General features: G+C 37.5%; 3 protein-coding genes across 3 annotated transcripts; 1 reads left to right on the top strand and 2 right to left on the bottom strand.

Annotated features, from left to right (window-relative positions):
- Positions 1 to 6598: 6598 nt before the first annotated feature.
- LOC134676408 (zinc finger protein 239-like) lies at positions 6599 to 10733 on the bottom strand. The gene is made up of 3 exons (XM_063534797.1): positions 10240 to 10733; positions 8463 to 8606; positions 6599 to 7780 (listed from the first exon to the last, which is right to left on the bottom strand). Exons 1-3 carry the CDS (start codon positions 10325 to 10327, stop codon positions 6924 to 6926), a joined length of 1089 nt encoding a protein of 362 aa, XP_063390867.1. The 5' UTR covers positions 10328 to 10733; the 3' UTR covers positions 6599 to 6923.
- Positions 10734 to 14661: 3928 nt separating this feature from the next.
- Positions 14662 to 17922, bottom strand: LOC134676100 (zinc finger protein ZFP2-like). The gene is made up of 2 exons (XM_063534381.1): positions 17673 to 17922; positions 14662 to 15317 (listed from the first exon to the last, which is right to left on the bottom strand). The coding sequence occupies exons 1-2, from the start codon at positions 17908 to 17910 to the stop codon at positions 14668 to 14670; spliced, it is 888 nt and encodes a 295-aa protein (XP_063390451.1). The 5' UTR covers positions 17911 to 17922; the 3' UTR covers positions 14662 to 14667.
- A 511-nt stretch (positions 17923 to 18433) lies between these two features.
- Positions 18434 to 22057, top strand: LOC134676226 (zinc finger protein 2-like). The gene is made up of 3 exons (XM_063534548.1): positions 18434 to 18798; positions 19729 to 19896; positions 20993 to 22057. Exons 1-3 carry the CDS (start codon positions 18708 to 18710, stop codon positions 21820 to 21822), a joined length of 1089 nt encoding a protein of 362 aa, XP_063390618.1. The 5' UTR covers positions 18434 to 18707; the 3' UTR covers positions 21823 to 22057.
- Positions 22058 to 22656: the final 599 nt, after the last annotated feature.

Raw genomic sequence — 22656 nt, 5'->3', positions numbered from 1 at the left:
GGCTCAAACTTAGCTACTTTTCTCCTAAGCTCCTAACTTGTAAAATATTGTATATAATGTTATACATTTATAATTATATCTCATCCCCATTATACATTTCGGACTCATTACATTTCGTACATACCTACTTAGTACGAATTTATACGTTCATTTATACTATTTAATTTATATAACGTTATATTACGTTCATATAACGTTATTCAAAGCTAACTCTACCAGAGTTAGAACAATACTTATTTATATATTTCTTCCCTTGACATAACGTTCATATTTACGTACTTAGGTACATACGTACCGTACAGTACATTTATTAATTCCATTAAGGAATTATCTTATGATATTTTGTAGTAATCCTACATTCCATACGGCATTATTTTGTTGAATAAATTTCAACAATCGTACTCTTTGTAGGTACACATTATTGTAGATATTATATTTAGATTCATTAATATTCAGCGGGTGGTTACTGATTAATAAGCCTTAATACTAATGGAGAGCGATTTAATGAGTACGTCCTCTACTTAAAGGAGTACTCTATTGAAACTTATTTTGGTTAAACAATTAACCAAAATTTTATAAGATGATGTATGAATGACCTTTGGTATGCATGTTTAAATCGCCTCTCTTGTATGATAAACATTGTATATAACATCCCCACCTTCTAAATTTATCACTCATACCCATATTCATTACATTATATTTACATTACGGAAAAATCCTTTGGCCATATGCCCCAGGATTTTCCCTTCCAGGGCGACCCCTAATAGCATTTTCTTGTAGGGATTTTGTTGGGCCTTTGTTTACGTATTAGTTGGGCAACCGTTATATTTGGCCGTACGATTTGCTGGAGGGCCCTCGACAAAGGCCCTCCCGAAGATTCCCAACAGAGGGCCATTAGAGTAATATTTTCGTTGGGCCTATTTATATAAAAATCATACAATTATTCAACGGTGGTGGTTTTGGTTGGGCCGTGGTTGGGCCTATACACATTTGTTTGATGGTTGGTTAATTGTTACATTTGGCCGTACGATTTGCTGGAGGGCCCTCGACAAAGGCCCTCCCAAAGATTCCCAACAGAGGGCCACTAGAGTAATTTTTTCGTTGGGCCTATTTAAATAAATCATACAATTATTCAACGGTGGTGGTTTTGGTTGGGCCGTGGTTGGGCCTATACTCATTTGTTTGATGGTTGGTCAACTGTTACATTTGGCCGTATGGCTTGCTGTAGGGCCAACTGCAAAAAAATAAAATAGGGCAATTTTTTCGTTGTGCTTCTGTTTGCAAATTCAACAATTACCCATCGGCAAGTCAGGTAGGTCGGTAGGTAGTCGTGCACCAGGTTGAAGGCCCAACACAGCTTGTCCCACAAAGGGCCAACATTGTAACTTTAACGTTGGGCCTTGTGTAGGATTCTTACAATACTACCGTAGGTAAATAGTTGTGTAATTTATAGTGTGCCTACAGTCTAATTATGTAATGGGCTTTTGTTTACGAGTCCTACAGTTACCCTACGTTAGGTAAGTGGTTGTGTAATACGACGTTGGGCCTTTGCTGATAAATATTACAATTACACTACGGTAGGCATTGGTTGTATCCACATGAAGGCCCTAGGCAGCAGTTGTTGTTAATCTTCTCTGTATCGTTCCAATTTTAGTATATGTACTGCCGAAGCAAGTACACTTACTATACATTCTAATTTGTATATATACTAACCGCACTTCGAAACTTCGTAAGCGAGATTTATGTTTTTTGAGATTTAAATTGAGAAAATGTTGGTAAAATACAATTTTTTAAATTTATGTATAAATTTTATAGTTATAGCTATTAGATTTATAAGTTACTTTTAAAAAATATTATAATTATATCCGGAATAATCGAGAAAATAACTATAACTTCGATGTTTGGAGACAGTAACGCCATCTAGTGACGCCACAAGCAAACTCAACTGGTATTGTTGGGCATCAGTACCACAGCCAATGTTGGTAAATGCGATATTTGTGCTCACTAGGCCAACGAATGTTATCGTTGTTTAGCCACCGGTACCAAAATACACAAAGGCCCATTGTTAGGCGTCAGTGCCACAGCCAATGTTGGTAAATACGATATTTGTCATCATTGGGCCATCGGATGATATCTTTGACTAGCCAACGTTACCAAAATACACAAAGGCCCATTGTTGGGCATCCGTGCCACAGCCAATGTTGGTAAATGCGGTATTCGTCACCATTGGGCCAACGAATGTTATCGTTGTTTAGCGAACGGTAGCAAAATACACAAAGGCCCATTTTTGGGCCTCAATGCTACAGCCAATGTTGGTAAATGCGATATTTGTCGTCATTGGGCCATCGTATGATATCGTTGATTAGCCAACGTTACCAAAATAAACAAAGGGCCATTGTTGGGCATCAGTGCCACAGCCAATGTTGGTAAATGCGATATTTGTCATCATTGGGCCATCGGATGATATCGTTGACTAGCCAACGTTACCAAAATACACAAAGGCCCATTGTTGGGCATCAATGCTACAGCCAATGTTGGTAAATGCAATATTTGTCGTCATTGGGCCATCGGATGATATCGTTGATTAGCCAACGATACCAAAATAAACAAAGGCCCATTGTTGGGCATCAGTGCCACAGCCAATGTTGGTAAATGCGATATTTGTCATCATTGGGCCATCGGATGATATCGTTGATTAGCCAACGTTACCAAAATACACAAAGGCCCATTGTTGGCCATCAATGCTACAGTCAATGTTGGTAAATGCGATATTTGTCGTCATTGGGCCATCGGATGATATCGTTGATTAGCCAACGTTACCAAAATAAACAAAGGCCCGTTGTTGGGCATCAATGCTACGGCCAATGTTGGTAAATGCGATATTTGTCGTCATCGGGCCATCGGATGATATCGTTGATTAGCCAACGTTACCAAAATAAACAAAGGCCCATTGTTGGGCATCAGTGCCACAGCCAATGGTGGTAAATGCGATATTTGTCATCATTGGGCCATCGGATGATATCGTTGACTAGCCAACGTTACCAAAATACACAAAGGCCCATTGTTGGGTATCCGTGCCACAGCCAATGTTGGTAAATGCGGTATTCGTCACCATTGGGCCAACGAATGTTATCGTTGTTTAGCGAACGGTAGCAAAATACACAAAGGCCCATTGTTGGGCATCACTGCCACTGCCTATGTTGGTAAATGCGATATATGTCATCATTGGGCCAACGAATATTATCGTTGTTTAGCCAACGGTACCAAAATACACAAAGGCCCATTGTTGGGCATCTGTGCCACAGCGAATGTTGGTAAATGCGATGGTGGGCCAACACAAAATTAACGTTGGCTACGGAACGAACCTCGTCCCAACGTTTTCCCTACCGTTGGCACCGTGGGCCCCAACGAAAATGCTACTAGGGACCCCGGTAGTGTAACGGTGCGTGTAACGGAGCGTTACACTATCGACCTTCATACTATTTCTGGCACCATACAAATTCTAAATTCCCTTTTTGAAATTCAAATCCTATTCCAAATTCCATTCAATGATTTTTATTTTCAGTTCGATCACATACTTTGATCGATAAACATCATTTTATCTAACGGACTGTACTTCCCAAGTTTCTAAACACGACCGTTTAAGTGTGATTTTTATTAGTAAACGTAATAATTCATAAGTGCGTGCAGTTCAGTATAGTGCTCGTTTTGTGGCCCTGCACACCTTCCAGATATATATCTACATCATCACCAAGGCACATATTGTAAGTTATTTGATTTCTAACCTTCTGAATTACGAAAGTATTTTTATACATACCTATCTGTTAACACGTAACCTGTATTGTTACAGGTGCCTTTTTATTTAAATAATAAATACCCCTCATCGCTCTGGATCCTGCCTTTTCATTCCCATCATCCCCGTGAGGCTCCTCTACCTGCCCCCTCACAATTACTGCACTTGTGCGGTTAAGTAAAGCAGAGACGCTTTCGAGATTTTTGTACATAGACCCGCATGTTGCGTTTCTATTGCAACAATGTCACTGCGAGTTTGACATCAATATAAAGCGGTATCCAGACGGTCGGTTTGATCAGAAATGAGATTGGCGTCGATCTCCAATTTTAGATTTATAGTGATATTAGAGCCCTCTAAACTGAAAAAAATGCCCTGAACGAAAATACTGGCCTCACAAATTGGTATTCTAAATTCTAAAAATTTAAAAAAAAACCGGAAACCCGCTACCCAAAGGTTGTCTGGAAGAGATCGCTCTTTAGCGATAAGACCGCATTACATTTAATCAATTGTACTTTTCTTTTGTATCTTTTTACCGAGGTGTGCCAATAAAGAGTATTCTATCTATCTATTATTGCGTCCGCACCTAATTTTATCGGTAATATCGTAACATTATCGGCGGTTGAATTCGGCGAGCCAAATTGGTATTTGCGTCCGCACCTCCTGATTCGATCGGGCAATTGAGTCAGATTGGCGAAAAATTTACTAATCTGGATACGCCTTACTTCTGCGTTCTTATAACTCATAAGGTGAATTAAATTCACCAGTTATTATCTTGAGTACATTTTTATTTGTTATATAATATTAAGGACTTCTCTCCTCCTACTCTTTTGGTGTCACGATATTTTAGTTATTTATTCATTTTCTTATGTTTTTTTTTGTCATAATTTTTTTAATAAACAGAGATTTGACAAGTCTTGCCATATAAAAAAACCGGGCAAGTGCGAGTCGGACTCGCGCACGAATGGTTCCGTACCATAAAGCAAAAAAAAAAACGGAAAAAAATGCAAAAAAAAAACGTTCACCCATCCAAGTACTGACCACGCCCGACTAGGGTTTCTGGTTTCTCGGCCTGTTTGATTTCTCGAGGCACGGGAATTCTCGACCAGGATTTCTCGAGTTTCTCGAGTATCTCGAGAAATTTTGAAAGTTGTAAAAAACACCATGTTATTTTAATTTTTTTGCTTTTTTACAAATAAGACTCACGCGAATCGTAGGTGAGATCAATAATCAAACGTATGGTAAATTTTTAGTCACCATAAATTGCTCTTTTCAATAATCACAAATTCAACAACAAACAATAACTATACTACTATAGGTGCAGGCGTGCGCGACGGCGATGTGATATGCTAATATAGGTAGTGTATATCTTTATCTTGCCGTGTATATCTTTAAAAAAAAACTTGATGTGACAAACTTACAGAAGTTTTACTACGTAATATTAATACTTACTGAACAGTGAAAGTAACAATTGAGATATTTTGCTAATAGGAATATATCGGGATGATTTAATTTATCAATAGTAATTTAGTTTTGAGGTTTTTGTTAATTAACAAAAACCTCAAAACTAAATAATACATCCTAGGTCCTATAGGCAATTCACTTTTGCATTAGAAAGAAGATACGAGATCTTGACGTCCTAATAAAAAGTTATGTATTGAAAAACACTTTTGAAAAATAAATCACGGCAAATGTGTAACAATTAACAAATCATATACGATATTTTATATTATTTTGCTTTCATAAGTAATAGTAAAAAAACTTAATTGCCTCTTTACAGTAAAAACACACGTCATGAATGTCACGATAGTTTAAAATTTTAAAACGGGACGGATCAAGGCAGTTTTTTATTTGTTTGGTTAACTACCTAATAAATGGTTTAAGTACCTGAAAATGTAAAAAAAAAAACATTGTTTACATTAATTTAACTACCTAAAGAAATACACTATATACACACCACGTGTTATACGCGTTTTCTTTTTACTTATCCCAAGATATTTATTTCTCGAGTTCTCGAGGCATAGAGAATTTTTTTCCCGTCTCGACTTAGGACAAATTTCTCGAGATTTCCCGCCTCGAGAATTCTCGAGCAGAAACCCTACGCCCGACGTTGCTTAACTTTGGTCAAAAATCACGTTTGTTGTATGGGAGCCCCATTTAAATCTTTATTTTATTCTGTTTTTAGTATTTGTTGTTATAGTGGCAACAGAAATACATCATCTGTGAAAATTTCAACTGTCTAGCTATCACGGTTCGTGAGATACAGCCTGGTGACAGACGGACGGACGGACGGACAGCGAAGTCTTAGTAATAGGGTCCCGTTTTACCCTTTGGGTACGGAACCCTAAAAATGGAGTATATAAAAAACCTTTCCAATGGTATGTCGCTTATTCTTATTGGTTCATAAGCCGCGAACGCGAGTGTGGAGTCGATTTTCGCAGACAGCGAAATCGACTCCACACTCGTGTTCGCGGCTTAGCCCGCGATTCACGCGCATAGTCTGGAGGGGGCTATAGGCCAGTGTCCATACAAATCTGCCCATCCTCCTTTATTGAGTTCTTGCGAAATAGACACAAAAAATATGTATATAGGTAGGTATACATTTTTTATTTATTTTGGCCGCCGCGACTTACACAAGTAAGTACGTGAGAACATTATATTGGATCTGCTATGTATTTCTTAAAATTAGTTTTTCATTATATTCATAAGAATAAAATAGACATTACAATAAATATTGAATAAAAGTTACATTAAATTATATAAAATCCGCTAGTCAGTTACTGGCACGGCACGACACCCGTACTTGCACACACACACACACACACACACACACACACACACACACACACACACACACAGTGATTAATATAAGGGCAGTCTAGCATCGCCGCACACCACAGGAAACTCCTGACTTCGGCCAAACTCGGCTCAGCATTGCTCCGAGCAATTATTAGGGTTGGCACAACTTGACGTCCCTTTGCGTGCACGACCACAGATAAGATAATGGCTTGAATTTTGACAACCCGAAATAGCCGAAAGGGATAGTGACATATATTAGAAAGGGACAGCATGATTCGACCCTGAACCGCTGTCAAACTTCGGTAGGAAGTTTCCTTTCTGTACGGCAGTACTATTATTTATTCTGTGGTCCAGGCGAATGGTGTTTCAGTAAATGTCTCTTCAAGTTAAACAACTGTGAAAACTGCGCTTGACACATTTCGCAGCAGTAAGGTTTTACTTCCATATGTGTTATTTTATGATGTTTGAAACTAGTCTTGTAACTGAACATTTTCTTACAAATATCACACGTGTATGGTTTCTCATTAGTGTGGACACGCACATGTTCCTTTAAACTAGGTTTTGTAGTAAACTGCTTCTTACATATCTCGCAGGAGAAGGGTTTTTCACCCGTATGGGTCCTTTTATGAACATTCAAATGACATAATTGCGTGAACCGCGTTCCACATGTAACACAACTATAAGGTTTAACCCCGTCGTGAAGACGTTTATGTGTTTTTAAAGAGTCTATGTAACTGAACGACTTTTTGCATATATCGCATGCGTACGCCTTCGTCTTTGTGTGTGTAATTTTATGTTTATTCAAATTGCCCGCACTAAAGAACTCTTTGTTGCAAACTTCACACGTGTACACCTTTTCTCGTGTGTGTATTTTTCTATGACGTTTCAAATAATCCCTGTTCGCGAATTCCTTTCCGCAGGTTTCACAGGCAGATATTTTTTTCCTTTTTCTGAGCTGTTTTGGTAATTGTTTTGAAATTCTCCGCAAATGTATATAGATGTGTTGTATTAATTTGTTTTTCCTTTTAAACGTTTTGCCACAACTGTCGCACACATATATGTGAGTTTCTGCGGATTCTTGAAGGATGCTTCTTTTTTCCTGTTGTGAGTCGATTTCTTTTTTAGTGTAAGCCGTGGTGCGAGGCACGAGCAGATCTTCCTTTTTAATAATCGCTGTGTGAGAGGATGTAGCTGTAATATAAATGATATAATGAAAATCTAGACATTAAGATAAAAGGAAAGATAAGTTAAGATATTGTACATAGTGTTCGTTTGTCTGTCACATTTTATTTTATTTACTCTCAATTGCTCAAAGGTTGACTGGAACCAAACCAAACCATCCAACTATAAAATGAGTTATCCTTATTTACAATATTTACTTAAAATGTTCTATAATTTTTACTATTTCATTTTCTAAATATCAATGAATAAAAATCTATAACGAAAATCAGTTTTTTTACAATTTCCACAATCTTTGGATCTATTATGCAAACAAAACAGAAATTATAAAGATAGCATTGACATATATTTGTGTATGTACTGTACCCATTGACATAGATATCTAGGGACTGGCTTTACGGGCAATAATAATGAGGCATGACAGGGGCCAGTACAGCGGTTTGGTACCGCTACAACGCGATTGGTTGATGAGTTCCCATCACGCGCGCGATTGTTTGATGAGTTCGCATTACGCGCGCTATTGGTCGCAACTAGTTGCGTTACACTGCATAATTGGCTGGAATTCGTGAGTAACACCGCTGGGTTAGGACCATTTTTAGTGCCCGTAAGGCCGGTCCTTAGATAATATACGTCAATGAAAGATATACTCATTCTGTGTTCATAGTGTAAGATCGTATGATGTTCGGACACTCACTGCGGCGTGGTTCCTGAACCACTTCCGGTCCCAACACTAGCTCGTCTTTAATCTCATGGTCAGAGTACAGGCCTCCTGCCTCTGCTTCCTCATTAGAGCTGTCACAGTCAGGCAGCTCGGCTGACGGTTCCACCTTCACACACACTGGTAAATAAAATAAAAACCTTTAAAAACAGACAGTCTGACTTCAAAAAAGATTAAATATACATATCCGTTTTATAGGCGCTAGCTACTGATATGTTTTGTTTTGTTTTATTTTATTTATTTGGCTCACAAAACAAGATAGACATTTACAGGAATAACATTAATATGTTACATTTCAGATCTGGACTATAACTCCAAATATGTGTACACAGAAATGAACATTCAGGTAAAATATAATGCTATGAAGATTAAAAAAATATATAACGCTTTGATATGAAGTCAGTGCAATCCTGAATCTAAAGGCATGTCTCCATATTGCGCGGCAAACTATCGAACATTGGATACCGGGTTGGCTCACGTGCCAACGCGATCTGATCGAGTACCAACCTGGTATCCAATGCGCGCGACTGCCTCGCGAGCCAATGTTCGATAGTTTGCCGCGCAATATGCAGACACGCCTTTAGAAGTGCCAAAACACTGTTACACAAAAAGGAAATTAATTGTCTATTACTTGTTTTGGGGTATCATTGACTAGTATTGTACTATTGGGCTTAGCACTTCAAGCATATCAGGTTTAGACAGGTAACAAAGCAAACATACAAAACAAAACTGTCAGGGCACACAAATTGTCTTATATCTAGATTAATACTATCCCTTTGCCCAGCAGTGGGACATTATAGGCTCCCAATATATATATATATATATATATATATTTATTAGGGTGGTTCAATAAAATTTTTTTTTTATTTTCCGACGGGCCATCCCCTTATTTTGTTACACTTATTATGCTGATAAAATACACCAAGTTTCGTAATTTTATCTCAACTACAAGGGGGTGCTCAACCACTTTGAAAATTTTGTATGTTGTATGAAAACAAAAAAACAGAAGTATTTATTATTCAGATTTTTATTTAAGTATCTGTTTTCACATTATTTGCACATGTGATTTATAAATTTTTAAGTAGAAAAACAGTTTTATTTCTATTTTTTATAATTTTTCGAAAAGTAAGATTTTTAGAATTTCACCTAAAAAATCATAAAAAATAGAAATAAAAATGGTTTTTCATCAAATAACTTTTAAATCACACTTTAAAATAATGTGAAAACTACTACTTACATAAAACTGAAAAAAATAATAACTTGTTTCTTTTGGATTTCATACAACTTTGAAAAATTTCAAAGTGTTTGAGCATCCCCTTGTAGTTGAGATAAGATTACAAAACTTGGCATATTTAGTCAACAGAACATGTGTAATAAAATGAGAGGGTGCCGCTTTTTCTAGCTGGAGTTTGAATTTTTCCCATACAAACGTGAACCACCCTAATATATATATATATTTAGTATTATATATATGTATAATATTTGAAGTTGTTTAGAGTTACACTGTAAAAAGTCTGTAGCGATTTTGATAGCCCACGTAGTGCAAGTGTCATTTTAAACATCAAACTTCTATGAAATTATGACATATAAATAACACTTACACTGCGTGGGCAATCATATCCGCTGCAAACTTTTATTGGTGTGACTATAAGCATTTGTTTGTCTTCATAGTTGCCATTGGGGTTCCCAAGTCTTCCCATTTCGAAGCCACACGCCTTACAGCTAAGCCAACAAGTCAATAAAAATATCTTACCGTCATCTGTAAACCCGTCATGCGAATCCTCCGCGTCCAGCGTCTCATAATGAGGTTCTGGCTTCACGACTACAGTCTCAAACGACATTTTTTTATAGTGACGTCGAAATTAGCTCATAATCATTTATTTGTTGCAAACTGACATTACAGATGTTTTTAATTAAATAAGTACAGTCGATGGTCTCTACTAGGGCGTAGCAACATGTTTATACGTATTACATAGGCACCTACACACTTTTCTATGGCACAGAAAATAAAAAATAGTAACACAAATTAAGTTCAAATATTTAAAATGTATTTAATAATATTTTATCAAGTACGGTATTGCGATTAATTCGGGTGGTTTTAGTCGTTTCCCAACTAATAGGTAAATAACAATACTGTGCAATTTAGGACACAGGACACAGTAATTCACTAATGTATTATACTAAAAGAATAATAATTTAATGAAATCGAAAATTTTCTAATTAGTTCAGTAACTTAACCTCAGAATCAGAAGCGACAGTTGACATTGACAGGACGTAAACAAAATGGCGTCGAAATTCTTGACCATAGACTTGGCTCGCTAGCTTTTTTTACAAATTCATCAAGAAAGGGCTCATTATAACGAGCGCTTCGTTATAATAAAGCGATAGTCGAACCAAAAAATGTCTGCAGCGGGTTTGATAGCCTACGCAACACAAGTGTTATTTATACGTCATAATTTCGTAGACTTTTAAAATAACACTTGCACTGCGTGGGCTATCAAATCCGCTGCAGACTCCTTGGTCTAACTCTAGAATCCGTCCGCACGCCAAATTAGATTTAATGACTAACGCCTAAAGTCGAAAATCCAACAACGCTTGATAAAAAGCGGCACCGCCATCGTGTGCATAAAAAACATTCCTGCGAAATCGAATCCACACTCGAGTTCGCGGCTTAGCGCCGCGATTCGCGCACGAATCTGGAGGGGGCTTAAGGACCTCTCCGCATTGTATAATACGGTGGCCATAAGAACCAAAGAATATAATACTCACTAGGAGATAGGAACTCTGATGAAACAATTATGTTTGGGGTTCTTAGAATTGTCTGTTGCCTGTGAAAAGAAAAGTACAGTCAGAGTAAAAGCTTGTAGGTACTATCCAAAAGTATTTTTTTGCCAAAAACTTATTGAAAAACAAGTCACAGCAAATATGTAGAATAATAATTCATTTACATTCTTTTCTTTAATTTACAAATTTTTTTCAAAGCGTTTTTTTGTAAAAAGGCACTTCAAGATTGTTTAAACTTAATCTAATGCTGAAAAGTGTATCCCTGTCTTGATTAGTTACACCTTAAAAAATTCCCCTGCCGCGTCTGTCCGTTTGTGTGTATGTATGTTCACGATAAACTCAAAAACTACTGAACGATTTTCATGCGGTTTTCACCTATCAATAGGATGATGCTTGAGGAAGGTTTAGGTGTATAATTTGTTAAGGTTTTGTGTAACCCGTGCAAAGTCGGGTCGCTAGTTCTTAATAATTAGTATAGTCGCACCAAGGAAAGTCTGCAGCGGATTTGATACCCCACGCAGCGAATTGTTATTTATACGTCATAATTTCATAGAAGTTTGACGTTTAAAATGACACTTGCACCGCGTGGGCTATCAAAATCGCTGCAGACTTTTCACGGTCTGACTTTATGTCATAATTTTCTCTGGTTGATGCGAAAAAGAAAAACCATTAATTGTACATGTTTTAGTCAACATTTATTTGTGTCAGTTTTTATTGTTTCCAGTTAACATATATAATGAGAATGCAGACATGATCTACCAAGTTACTAAAATACAAATAAATAATAAATAAACCGTTCATTTAAAATTAATTAAAACTATTAAACATATCTAAGAACCATCGCTGATATACATCACGAAATTGACTATAACAACTAATGTAGGTATTTAATAAAATAGATATGATGAAACTGAGGCGGTCACAGATAGGCACGATTCATTCCCAATTGTCCTGCTGGGCACAAGTGGAATGGCGCCCTGTTCACGCGGGGCGGGGACAAACGGGAACACGCCATACAATTCATATGTATCTGGGCGTTTTCAGAAATAAATATTGAAAACCTGATTCTTTCACATCTGGACGTTCTTGGGCTCATTCTACTCAGAATCGACAGCATTCTCCATCCCACCATTAAAAAAATATGTCCCAAAATGTCCATTCCATTACGTCACGTTTTAGTATGAAATAATTTTTCACTTCTATACGTGCGTGACGTAGTGGAATGTACAATTTTCATACAAATTTTTGGGACATTTTATTTTATCATCAGAATTGAATATGCTAGTGATTCTGAGTTGAAAAAACCCAAAAACACCGGGATCTGTGAGAACCGGGTTTTCGATATTTATTTCTGAAAACGCCCATCTCTCAGTTACTTAAAGGTTAGCTGGAAGAGATCCCTTAACACATTCAACACCAAGAACCCGACTGTCGGGTACACTGTTCGTAGCGACTACGCGCTACATACGGCGAAACCGTGGCTACGCGCTACGAGCGTAACCCGTAGCACTTAGTGGTAATGAATGTGTTAACGGGATAAGTTCGCCTTTGTACACATTTATTGTATTCTCTCTGTGTTATATACTTGTTTTGTGCAATAAAGTGTTCACTACTACAATTTCATATACTTAGGTCCCCCGTATATGGTGCCCTATGTAAAGTGTCTAAGGATCTTGCTAACTATGTAAACAAACCGCCATATTGAAATTGTCAAAAATGATGAATTTACTAGTGACTTTTGTTCCATAGAATGACAATTTAAGATAAGATAGTGTCGTTACCGTAAACATTAAAAAAATACCAGTTGACCCCTAGTCAGAGAAATATAATATGTAAACAATGACACAAAACTGACTAGATTACAAATTACATTGAAGATTTCTGTAAAACTTTTTATAACAACACATCATGAAATTTTTTTCCAACACATTTGTTAAGGCGTGTCCAGACGAGTCAATTTTTCCCAATCTGATTAAATTGTCCGATCGAATCAGGCCGTGCGGACGCTTACGCCAATTTGGCTCACCGATTATGACCGATATCACCGATAAAATGGAGCGCGGACGCAATAATACCAATTTGTGACGCTAATATTTTCGTATTGGGGCATTTTTGCAATTTAGTGAGCTCTAATATCACCATAAATCTAAAATTGGTGATTAAATTGGAAATAGACGCCAATTTCATTTCTGATCAAATCGGCCGATTTGATCACCTCGTCTGGACTCCAATTTAATCAATCGGAAGGTTGGTCTTGAATACACCGATGCCATGGAATAAAAATTTACTATGTTAAACTAAAGAGAAATTGTAATATTTTACACAAACAATACATATATACTTTTTTTGTTTAAAAACAAGATATGATATACAGCGGTATTACAAATTAATAACTAGCTTAAATCTAAAATAGGCCCTTGAGGCATTGTACCAAGAATATAATATTTAATATTCTTTTTCTAATATTAAATGATAATTCGAATACAAATTAATGATAATTCGATAACAAATTAGGGCAAAATAATATGATGGTAAAAACAGACGTTTTAGCCTTAACTTAATTATTTGAACCCCAATAATAGTAAAGGTAATGGATATGGCACCCAATATCTACGAGAAAAATTAAACTCAATCTCGTGTTACATACATCACAACTGTATGATTTCTCACCACTGTGACAGTAATTGCAGTCTAACTTTGACGTCTTCCTTCATACTTCATAATGAACTAGCTTCATTGTTTTGCTATTTTATTTGCTTCACAAATTTTTCCTTTGTGAGTTACATTTTCCTTCGTAGGCTGATTTAGCCGCGCAGTTTTCAACTGTGGCGCACTTGGACGCCGAAGCATCCAGTCAATAGCTCGCAAGAGCTAAAATTCTAACAGATGCGTCTGAAATCAGATAAGTAGAGATATTGTTATAGAGATTAACTGAAACTACTGAAAGTAATATTTCGATGACCCAGTTAAGATTCTTACTAATTACGGCGAAAATTTGGTTAGAAAAAAGATTTTACGATCCTGCACTATGGTACTCATTGCAACTAGGTAGTTATAAGTTAGGTCCCCACTGAAAATTAGCGCTGCGGCTTACCGTAGCATTACGCGGGGTCCTTTTTAACGTTCATGTGTCTATGTATAATTTGTGATTTAACTGATTGGTTGACGTAAATAAATTTATTTTCTTTCTTTTTTTCAACAATATTTTCGACGTAATTAGTACGAGTGTGAACCTCAGTCATAGATAAATTAGTAGGCATAGAGTGCTCACTCCATACATCGGTTTTGTTACCAAAACGACTATTATTTTCGTAGTCGACATCTAGCGGAATTATCAGTACTTAAAAGTAATTTCTCTATGCCTCAGCATATGTTAAAAGACATGGTTCTTACCAGGCTATGGCTTTTCCTCACTGTGTAGTAGAGTATGTTTTTCCAGATAGATTCTCTTTGTAAATTGCTTATCACATTTCATGCAGCAATGACGTTTCTCTCCCGTATGCGTTCTTATGTGCTTGGTCAAATTACCGCTTGAAGAAAATTGTTTTTTACATATCTCGCAAGCAAACGGCTTTTCACCAGTGTGGACTCTTTTATGCTTATTTAAATCGGTGCTTTTTATGAAAGGTTTTCGGCATATGTTACAGACGTACGGCCTCTCACCGGTGTGTATTCGTTTGTGTGTTAGCAAATTATGCAATTCTGTAAACTGTTTATGGCATATATCGCAGGTGTGCGGTTTCTCACCAGTGTGGTTGCGACTATGCCTGTTAAACGCGAAGAGATGGGCGAACTGTTTTTTGCATACTTCACACGAGTATGGTTTCTCACCAGTGTGTATCCTTTGGTGTCGTTTCAAATGCGCCGTTTTCGGAAACTGTTTTTTGCAAACGTCGCACGAGATTTTTTTACGTCTAGATTTACGTTTCTTTGCGTTTTTCTTGAGGTCTTCTGATAGAGGGATATTCCTTAGGTGTTGATCTTCGCAGAGGGCACGCTTGAGTTCCGGTACCTCCTCACGGTCCCCCGTGACACTTGACGACCGACCTGATGACAAAGTGTAATTATATATGACGTTTTTAATCAAAACGTATCACGTTGTCAGTTATCGATTAGATTTATTTCAAATTGAACCTGGAAATAGCGCCTTATTGACAACCGACAATAAGTACGACCCTTTTGGTTGGAAGTGGTACACATTTTGATTAAAAATAAGTTATTTGCCACTGATGTGCTGTCAGAAAGTTTCCAAAATTGTGAATATTACGAGTACACTTGGAGAAAAATCGGTAACTTCTTATATAGTTTTATACAAGAATCAAAATTTTCCATTTATATTTCAAAGTTTCTATTGTTTGCTGTAAATTGTTCCTAAAATTTTCGAGAAGTTTCCCAATTTATTTGCAAAGTCCGATACTTGTACATCTATATTAAATATTATTTTCTGTTGTCTGTCTCTGTGCGGAAAACGTCAACTATGCGCACGGTGAGATAAATGAAATTGCCGCTTTCCAGCTCCGTCGTACAGTAGAATAAAATAATTTAATATATACAAACCCTGGGCAGTGAATAAGAAAGCTTCAGATCACATGTGTGTTATTTTATGGTTAAAATAACACACATTAGATCTGGGCCACCTTTTCCTATGCTCTTAAAAAAATATTATAAATAAAATTTTTAAGAGAATATGTGCCTCACTGCCACCATACAATCAATGAGTAAAAAAAAAGTAAATACATATTAATATTACACTTATTACACGCAAAATAGGCGCAGGACGTCGAGTTGCGGAAAATCGTCCATACTGACTGTACTACAATACAATACAATCCACTTATTACAGGACATTATTACATAAATTGACAAAGTCCCACAGTAAGTCTTTTTGCATTTTTGTTCTAAAAGAATCAGTAGTACTATTGTGCTCCGAGTAGGCTTGAACTCACGACCTTCCACATTCTTTGCCAATTTAAAGGTAAAATATTCATTATATTCTGTTGTTAGTTGTATAGCGGCATCAGTAATACGTCATCTGTGAAAAATTCAACTATCTAGCATGGTTCATGAGATACAGCCTGGTGACAGACAGACGGTCTTAGTAATAGGGTAAATCGTGTATTATTGGGCACCTTCCACCTTATACTAAAATAAGTGTTCTATTTATTTATTCACACAATTCAATTAAACTAAATGATATAAATTCTGAAAGTTTACTTTGATTCTATGAATATTCAACGGAATCTTTTTTAGTATACCTAAGTTATTGGAAGGTGGCCAGTAATAGATAATTTACGCTTCTTCAGAGGCATTGCAACTTTGACCTCTTACGCTCATTAGAATGTTCTAATGAGCGTAAGAGGTTTTTAAAATATAAATCAAATTGTGGCAGGAAGCATGAAGACTGATGCCATGTAGCTGCACAGTGTTATGGCGTAGAAGATCGGTTCTCTACCCTTTTCTTTTTTTTCTTGGATAAACATTGATTGGTTACTGGGCTATAACCAAGAAAATTGAAGTTCACAAATTGCAGGCACTTCCGCAATCGCGAATTTCGGTTTTGGCGGTGGTCCCTCTGATTCCCTGCCAGTGATTGGTACCATAGAGAAAAAAACCGGGCAAGTACGAGTCGGACTAGCGCACGAAGGGTTCCGTACCATAGTGCAAAAAAAAAAAGGCAAAAAAAACGGTCACCCATCCAAGTACTGACCACTCCCGACGTTGCTTAACTTTGGTCAAAAATCACGTTTGTTGTATGAGAGCCCCATTTAAATCTTTATTTATTCTATTTTTAGTATTTGTTGTTATAGCAGCAACAGAAATACATCATCTGTGAAAATTTCAACTGTCTAGCTATCACGGTTCGTGAGATACAGCCTGGTGACAGACGGACGGACGGACGGACGGACGGACGGACAGCGAAGTCTTAGTAATAGGGTCCAGTTTTACCCTTTGGGTACGGAACCCTAAAAATACATAGAGGGCTCACTCGATACATCAGTTTTAGTACCAAAACAACTATTGTTTTCCTAGTCGACATCTAGCATCGAGTTACTGCTACTTGACAATAGATGTTGCAATGACTGAAATGTCTAATGCTCAACAATTTTCAGCTAATATAATAACCGGATAAACAGGAACTCTATTCTCCTTCTGCTTAAATTGTTCTTCAATACAGTTTTCGTGAGTCACGACACTAGATAATTCCAGTATAAAGTAGCGGTACTGATATTTCCGCTAGCATCGAGAAGCTAGATGTCTACTGCGAAAATAATAGTCGTTTTTACCAAAAATGATGTATGGAGTGAGCAGGAGCACTCTATACTTACTATATTACTCTATGCTGGTGCCGGTACGTTAAATTGAGTGTTAGGTAATAACAATAATAACATAGTACTGACTCACCTGTTTTTCCATTTACCCGATCAGGTGCCTGGTCATCGTGCAAAGACTCGACCTTCACTTCAACTTCCTGAGGCTCCACTTTGATATAGACCTGATGGACCGCTGGCTCCAGCGCCATTCTGATTTCTCCCTCTGTCCGGATATCCGGTTCCTCGTCCCAATCTGGCTCTGATTTTATGAACACTCCTTCCGGTTCCATAGGCATTGCTCGATCAAACTCTTTTTCTATGAGAGCCATTATAAATTTAATAGTATTTACGCCTGGGACAGCTTGGTGTTCAAATATAAATGATACTGAATAGGTTCAACAATGTAATTATTAAGGAGACATAGATGTAAATTCAGATATTTCTCTAAAATGCAAGAATTCGCATAAATTCATAACACCAACACCATACATAATATTAGCGTCCACAAGACAATTTGACACTGACACTGACAGCAGTCAGTACCGGTTTGTATTTTTTTTAGTTCTTAATAGTTTAATACGGCAAAGGCATGGCAAACATCTTTTTTCTAAATGAATAAACCTACCTAATATTTATTTAAAAATTATGCTTATGGTGCGCGTTTGTTGAAACAAAGTTCATCATTTATTTCCTTCTCTGAGTTTTACCATACGTAATAGATATTTAATAGATCTAAATTGGCCAACGAAACATCGCACGCCAAATCCGCCAAATTGTGTCACGTGTAGAGGCCCCTACGTAATCTATGGCGACTTGTCAATGTCAAATTTGAAATGATAATGAAATTGTGAATTGAAGGCGTTCGTTTCGTTCATATTTCATTTAGAAAGTGGTTGTAATTATTTCCTCCGTATTAAGTCTCTTTACCTCTTGATTATCGCGCCAACTTCTTCATTTACAAACCCCACATACATGCACAGCTAACCATCAGCTTAGCTCGTGGCTTCCTCCTGATGAAAATTTTTACGAGTATTTAAGGGACCAAAAAGAGCGACATTTCTCTCCGACCAGAAGGCATCGTGCACAACAGATCCAGGCCTTAACTCGCTGCTGTAGAAGCGTAGCTATGTCACTGGAAGTACGCGTGAAAGTAGAACCTTTGGAGGATGCGGAGGTGTCGCCAGCTGATGTTTGGAAGGACAATGACACACTCTGTGGTAACTGTGAACATCATGTACATTTTCTAACCTGGGCCGTGTTGCATAATAAACTACAACTAATATTATAAGCGGAACTCCTTTTCTAACTTAACTTATTGGAAAAGGATGGTGAAAAATTAAATATAGTACCCAAAGGTTGTCTGGAAGAGATCGCTCTTTAGCGATAAGACCGCCTGTTGTCTGCCTCTACATTTAATCAATTGTACTTTTCTGTATCTTTTTACTGAGGTGTGCCAATAAAGAGTATTCTATCTATCTATCTATCTATAGTCTGCAGTGGTCATGTGCGTTTTCTTTTTCTCTTTTTTTGCATGTTGTAAACTCTTTCACCGGCATACCTGACGAAAATAATCTTTAGCTACAAGAAGGGTACCTACAACCCTTAGTATTGTTACAGTCAGCAGCAGAAGTTGCTAAGTGGGCCAGGTGGTCAAAATGATCTTGACGCGATAAGAGAAACTTCTGCTGCTGACTGTATATATAGAATATGCATTATTAAAGTAGAACTTAGAACCCTTAGTTCCCGATTTGCTGGATTCTTGTTTCGTCAGATTCGCTTATACTCGAATTGTGAGGTCCTACACTGGCGAAACAGGAATGTGCTGTTGTACAATATCGTCGGGTGACAAGCAAAAGTCACTAAGTACTATCAAATAATTAAAGTAACAATGCACTTTATTACACTTGTAACACGGTTTATTGTCCAATAATTTCAATGGTGTTAGTTAGTGACTTTTGCTTGTCACCCGACGATATGTTAGAAAAGTTTTGATTCTCTTCACACCGCTGGATTAATTTCTACCAAACATTGCTAAGTACCTCTGCAAGGAACCTCGTGTTCACATAAAAAATGTTGGTACGCATGTTTTTTCCATACATGAGAGTATAATAATGTAGGCTATGTTAAACTGAAACTGTCTGTTCCAGATACAAGCAGTCCACAAGCAGAAGAGTCCGATGACACAATATGTGTGAAGGAGCGAGTAGACTTGAGCGAGGCTCTGTCCAGCCTGTACGCCAACCACACGGTCAAGGACGAGCTTGTGCTGGGACCGGAACAAGTACAGTCCAATGACGACAGGCAAAAACTAGTACGTAAGTAATCTAGTCATATGTTTAATTTTCATTTATTTTCCATTCAAGCACCACTAACAGGTAAACCTTAACTCCTTTCGTCCTGGTGGTCATCTATACCAGCTGTCGGCAACCTTTTAGCAGCCAAGTGCCACGAGTAGTTAACGGAGGTGACGCGGGCCGTACTTTGTTAATATTTATGACTTCATGAGACATTGTCGTTTGTCACTATTACATACAAAATAGCCAAGGCGGCACTCGGGCCGCAAGTGACAGTTTCACGAGCCGCATGCGGCGCGCGGGCCGCAGGTTGCCGACCGCTGATCTATAATAACAACCTATTTACATACATCCCCTTCAAAATTGACTAAAAAGTGTTTTCCCATATTTTAGTCATCATAAGTCATACACTACTGCACGCTTTTATTACTAAAAATTGTATAATTATTAATAATTTGCGACACAAAGGGTTAAGGCGTGTCTCGATATCGCGCGGCGACTGCGCGAGCGTTGTTCGACCGCGGCAAATCTCTATTTTGGCTCGCGAGCCATTTTTAGCACCATCTTAAACTATAGCGCGGCAGCTGCCGCGCGGCAAGCGATCCGACGATCGACCACTTTAGGGTAACATTTCATTTCTGACCGCAGTTGCACTACTAGTACGAACGCGTCGGTGTTATTGTCAATTTCCATAGTAAAATGAATGGTACTCGTAGTGCTCCTGTCGTTGGAAATGGACTGTCACCTTTAGGCGTGTCTTTATATTACTTAATGTCTAACATGCCTTAATCGACAATAAAAATAAAACGGGCCAAGTGCGAGTCGGACGTAGGTTTCCATATCATGAAACTGGGAAAAAAATCAGGTTTGTTCTGTTGAGCCCTACTTAAATATTCATTTTATTCTGTTTTTAGTATTTGTAGTTATAGCGGCAATAGTCTTATCTATCACGGTTCATGAGATACAGCCAGCTGACAGACAGACAGACGGACAATGGTCTTAGGTACAACAAATAAATTAGGTATACAGCACTTATAGGCACTTATAAAAAATACCTCCCCAAAGCTACCCGCTTCTGCTATTTCCGCTATTTTAATTTGTATTTGGTCCATTTCAGATTTAAATCAAGCACTTACCAAGAAGGCGGACTTATTGCCTGCACTGAGGGATTGCTTCGTGTGTCTCGAACGCATCCCTCAAAAGACGTTGATAAGCAACACATCCACCACCGCGGCCCAAACATGGGCAGCGAGCCACGCCGGAGCGACTGGCGGTCGACACACGGGGGACAGCGGGGCGACCGGCAAGCGACGTACGATCGACACCGACATGACTATTATTTACATGTGTGACTCCTGCGGTAAGACGTTTCAACGTAAAAATAACTTAATCCAACATATTCAGTTACACCTGAATAAAGAAAACAGTGATAGTAAATACATGACGTTTAAGCACCATATGTGTGAAGTTTGTGGAAAACTGTTTACTCAAATAGGCCACCTGTTTCGACATATTCGAACCCACAAAGGAGAGAAATACGCGTGCAACATATGTAAGAAAGAGTACACACGATACAACAATTTAAGAGAGCACAATTGTGATCGCAATAGACAAAAACCTTATTCTTGCGAAATATGCAACAAGCATTTCACTAGAAAAATGGTTTTAAAAAAACACAAACTTATTCACACTGGTGAAAAACCATATACTTGTGAAATATGCAATAAAAAATTTACGTCATCGACTAATATTAAAAGACATACCCTAACACACACTGGTGTAATGCCATACTGTTGCGACATATGTAATAAGAAATTTACACGATTAAGTAATTTGAATGAGCATATTCTTGTTCACTCGGGGAAGAAATATCGCTGTACGATATGTAAACGTCAGTTATCGCGATTAAGAACTTTAAATTCGCATGTAAAGAAATATCATAATTAGCTGAAGATATTATTTTGCCGCCGGAATGTTTTCCAAAGTACACTACAGCTTGGCAAAAAAGAGTAGAAATTAAAAAGTGGCAACACTGTAGTGTTGTCCCGTTTTCTTATATAAATTGGCTTGAAAGGGACGACACTCCAGTGTTGCCACTTTTTAATTTCTACTCTTTTTTGCCAATTGACTTGTATTGGGAATCGTCGAAGGAAAAAAACTATTTTTTTGCTACAAGATTAAAATTATTGTTACTATTTTTTTAGTTTGTTCCAATAAAACATCAAATTCTTTGAAAAGTTTATTTCCTAATACTATTTATGTCTATACAATAAAATTTTAACTATAAGACACCCACAAAATTAAGTACAAAGATATTATCATTAAGGAAAATGTATATTTATGAACGTGGTATTACGCGTTTTACAATAAAAAGAAATCAAGATCGTGTAGTCTTTTCTGATGATAAAAAACGAGGTAAGTACCTACATGTATGTATGTGTATGGGAGCAGGGCCTTCTTAAACTATGCTGGGGCCCATGGGCACATAAGAATATGGGGCCCTTTAGGAAAGTAAAAAAAGCGAATTAAACTAATATTTTTCTACTGTGATCTTCTATTTATTATGGGTAATCAAATATACTGTTACTGTAAAGGTGCCCACTGATTAACAGTCCGCCGGACGGTATCGGCCTGTCTATTAGAACAAAATTTTGACAGTTCCGAACAATTGACAAGCCAATTGACGATACCGTCTGGCGGACTGTTAAGTTAACCGATTCGTTGCGTGTTCCATTTTCGAAAACTTGTCTGTGGTGCGGAACAATTATTTCATGACACGGC

The sequence above is a fragment of the Cydia fagiglandana genome, chromosome 24, assembly GCF_963556715.1.
Source record: "Cydia fagiglandana chromosome 24, ilCydFagi1.1, whole genome shotgun sequence".
In the NCBI taxonomy this organism is placed as follows: Eukaryota; Metazoa; Arthropoda; class Insecta; order Lepidoptera; family Tortricidae; genus Cydia; species Cydia fagiglandana.
Note: the sequence above shows the minus strand (reverse complement) of the source record. Positions and strands in the feature narration are given on the sequence as shown.

Bases quoted from the DNA above. Each gene is read 5' to 3' on its own strand.
- LOC134676408 (XM_063534797.1), bottom strand. From the start codon at position 10,327: ATGTCGTTTGAGACTGTAGTCGTGAAGCCAGAACCTCATTATGAGACG. The intron at 8,607-10,239 runs GTAAGATATTTT...TTTATTTACCAG, and splicing joins TGACGGGTTTACAGATGACG to TGTGTGTGAAGGTGGAACCG. The intron at 7,781-8,462 runs GTGAGTGTCCGA...TTTATATTACAG, and splicing joins GGTTCAGGAACCACGCCGCA to CTACATCCTCTCACACAGCG.
- LOC134676100 (XM_063534381.1), bottom strand. From the start codon at position 17,910: ATGGCTCTCATAGAAAAAGAGTTTGATCGAGCAATGCCTATGGAACCG. The intron at 15,318-17,672 runs GTGAGTCAGTAC...CTTTGTCATCAG, and splicing joins TCGGGTAAATGGAAAAACAG to GTCGGTCGTCAAGTGTCACG.
- LOC134676226 (XM_063534548.1), top strand. From the start codon at position 18,708: ATGTCACTGGAAGTACGCGTGAAAGTAGAACCTTTGGAGGATGCGGAG. The intron at 18,799-19,728 runs GTAACTGTGAAC...TGTCTGTTCCAG, and splicing joins GGACAATGACACACTCTGTG to ATACAAGCAGTCCACAAGCA. The intron at 19,897-20,992 runs GTAAGTAATCTA...GGTCCATTTCAG, and splicing joins CGACAGGCAAAAACTAGTAC to ATTTAAATCAAGCACTTACC.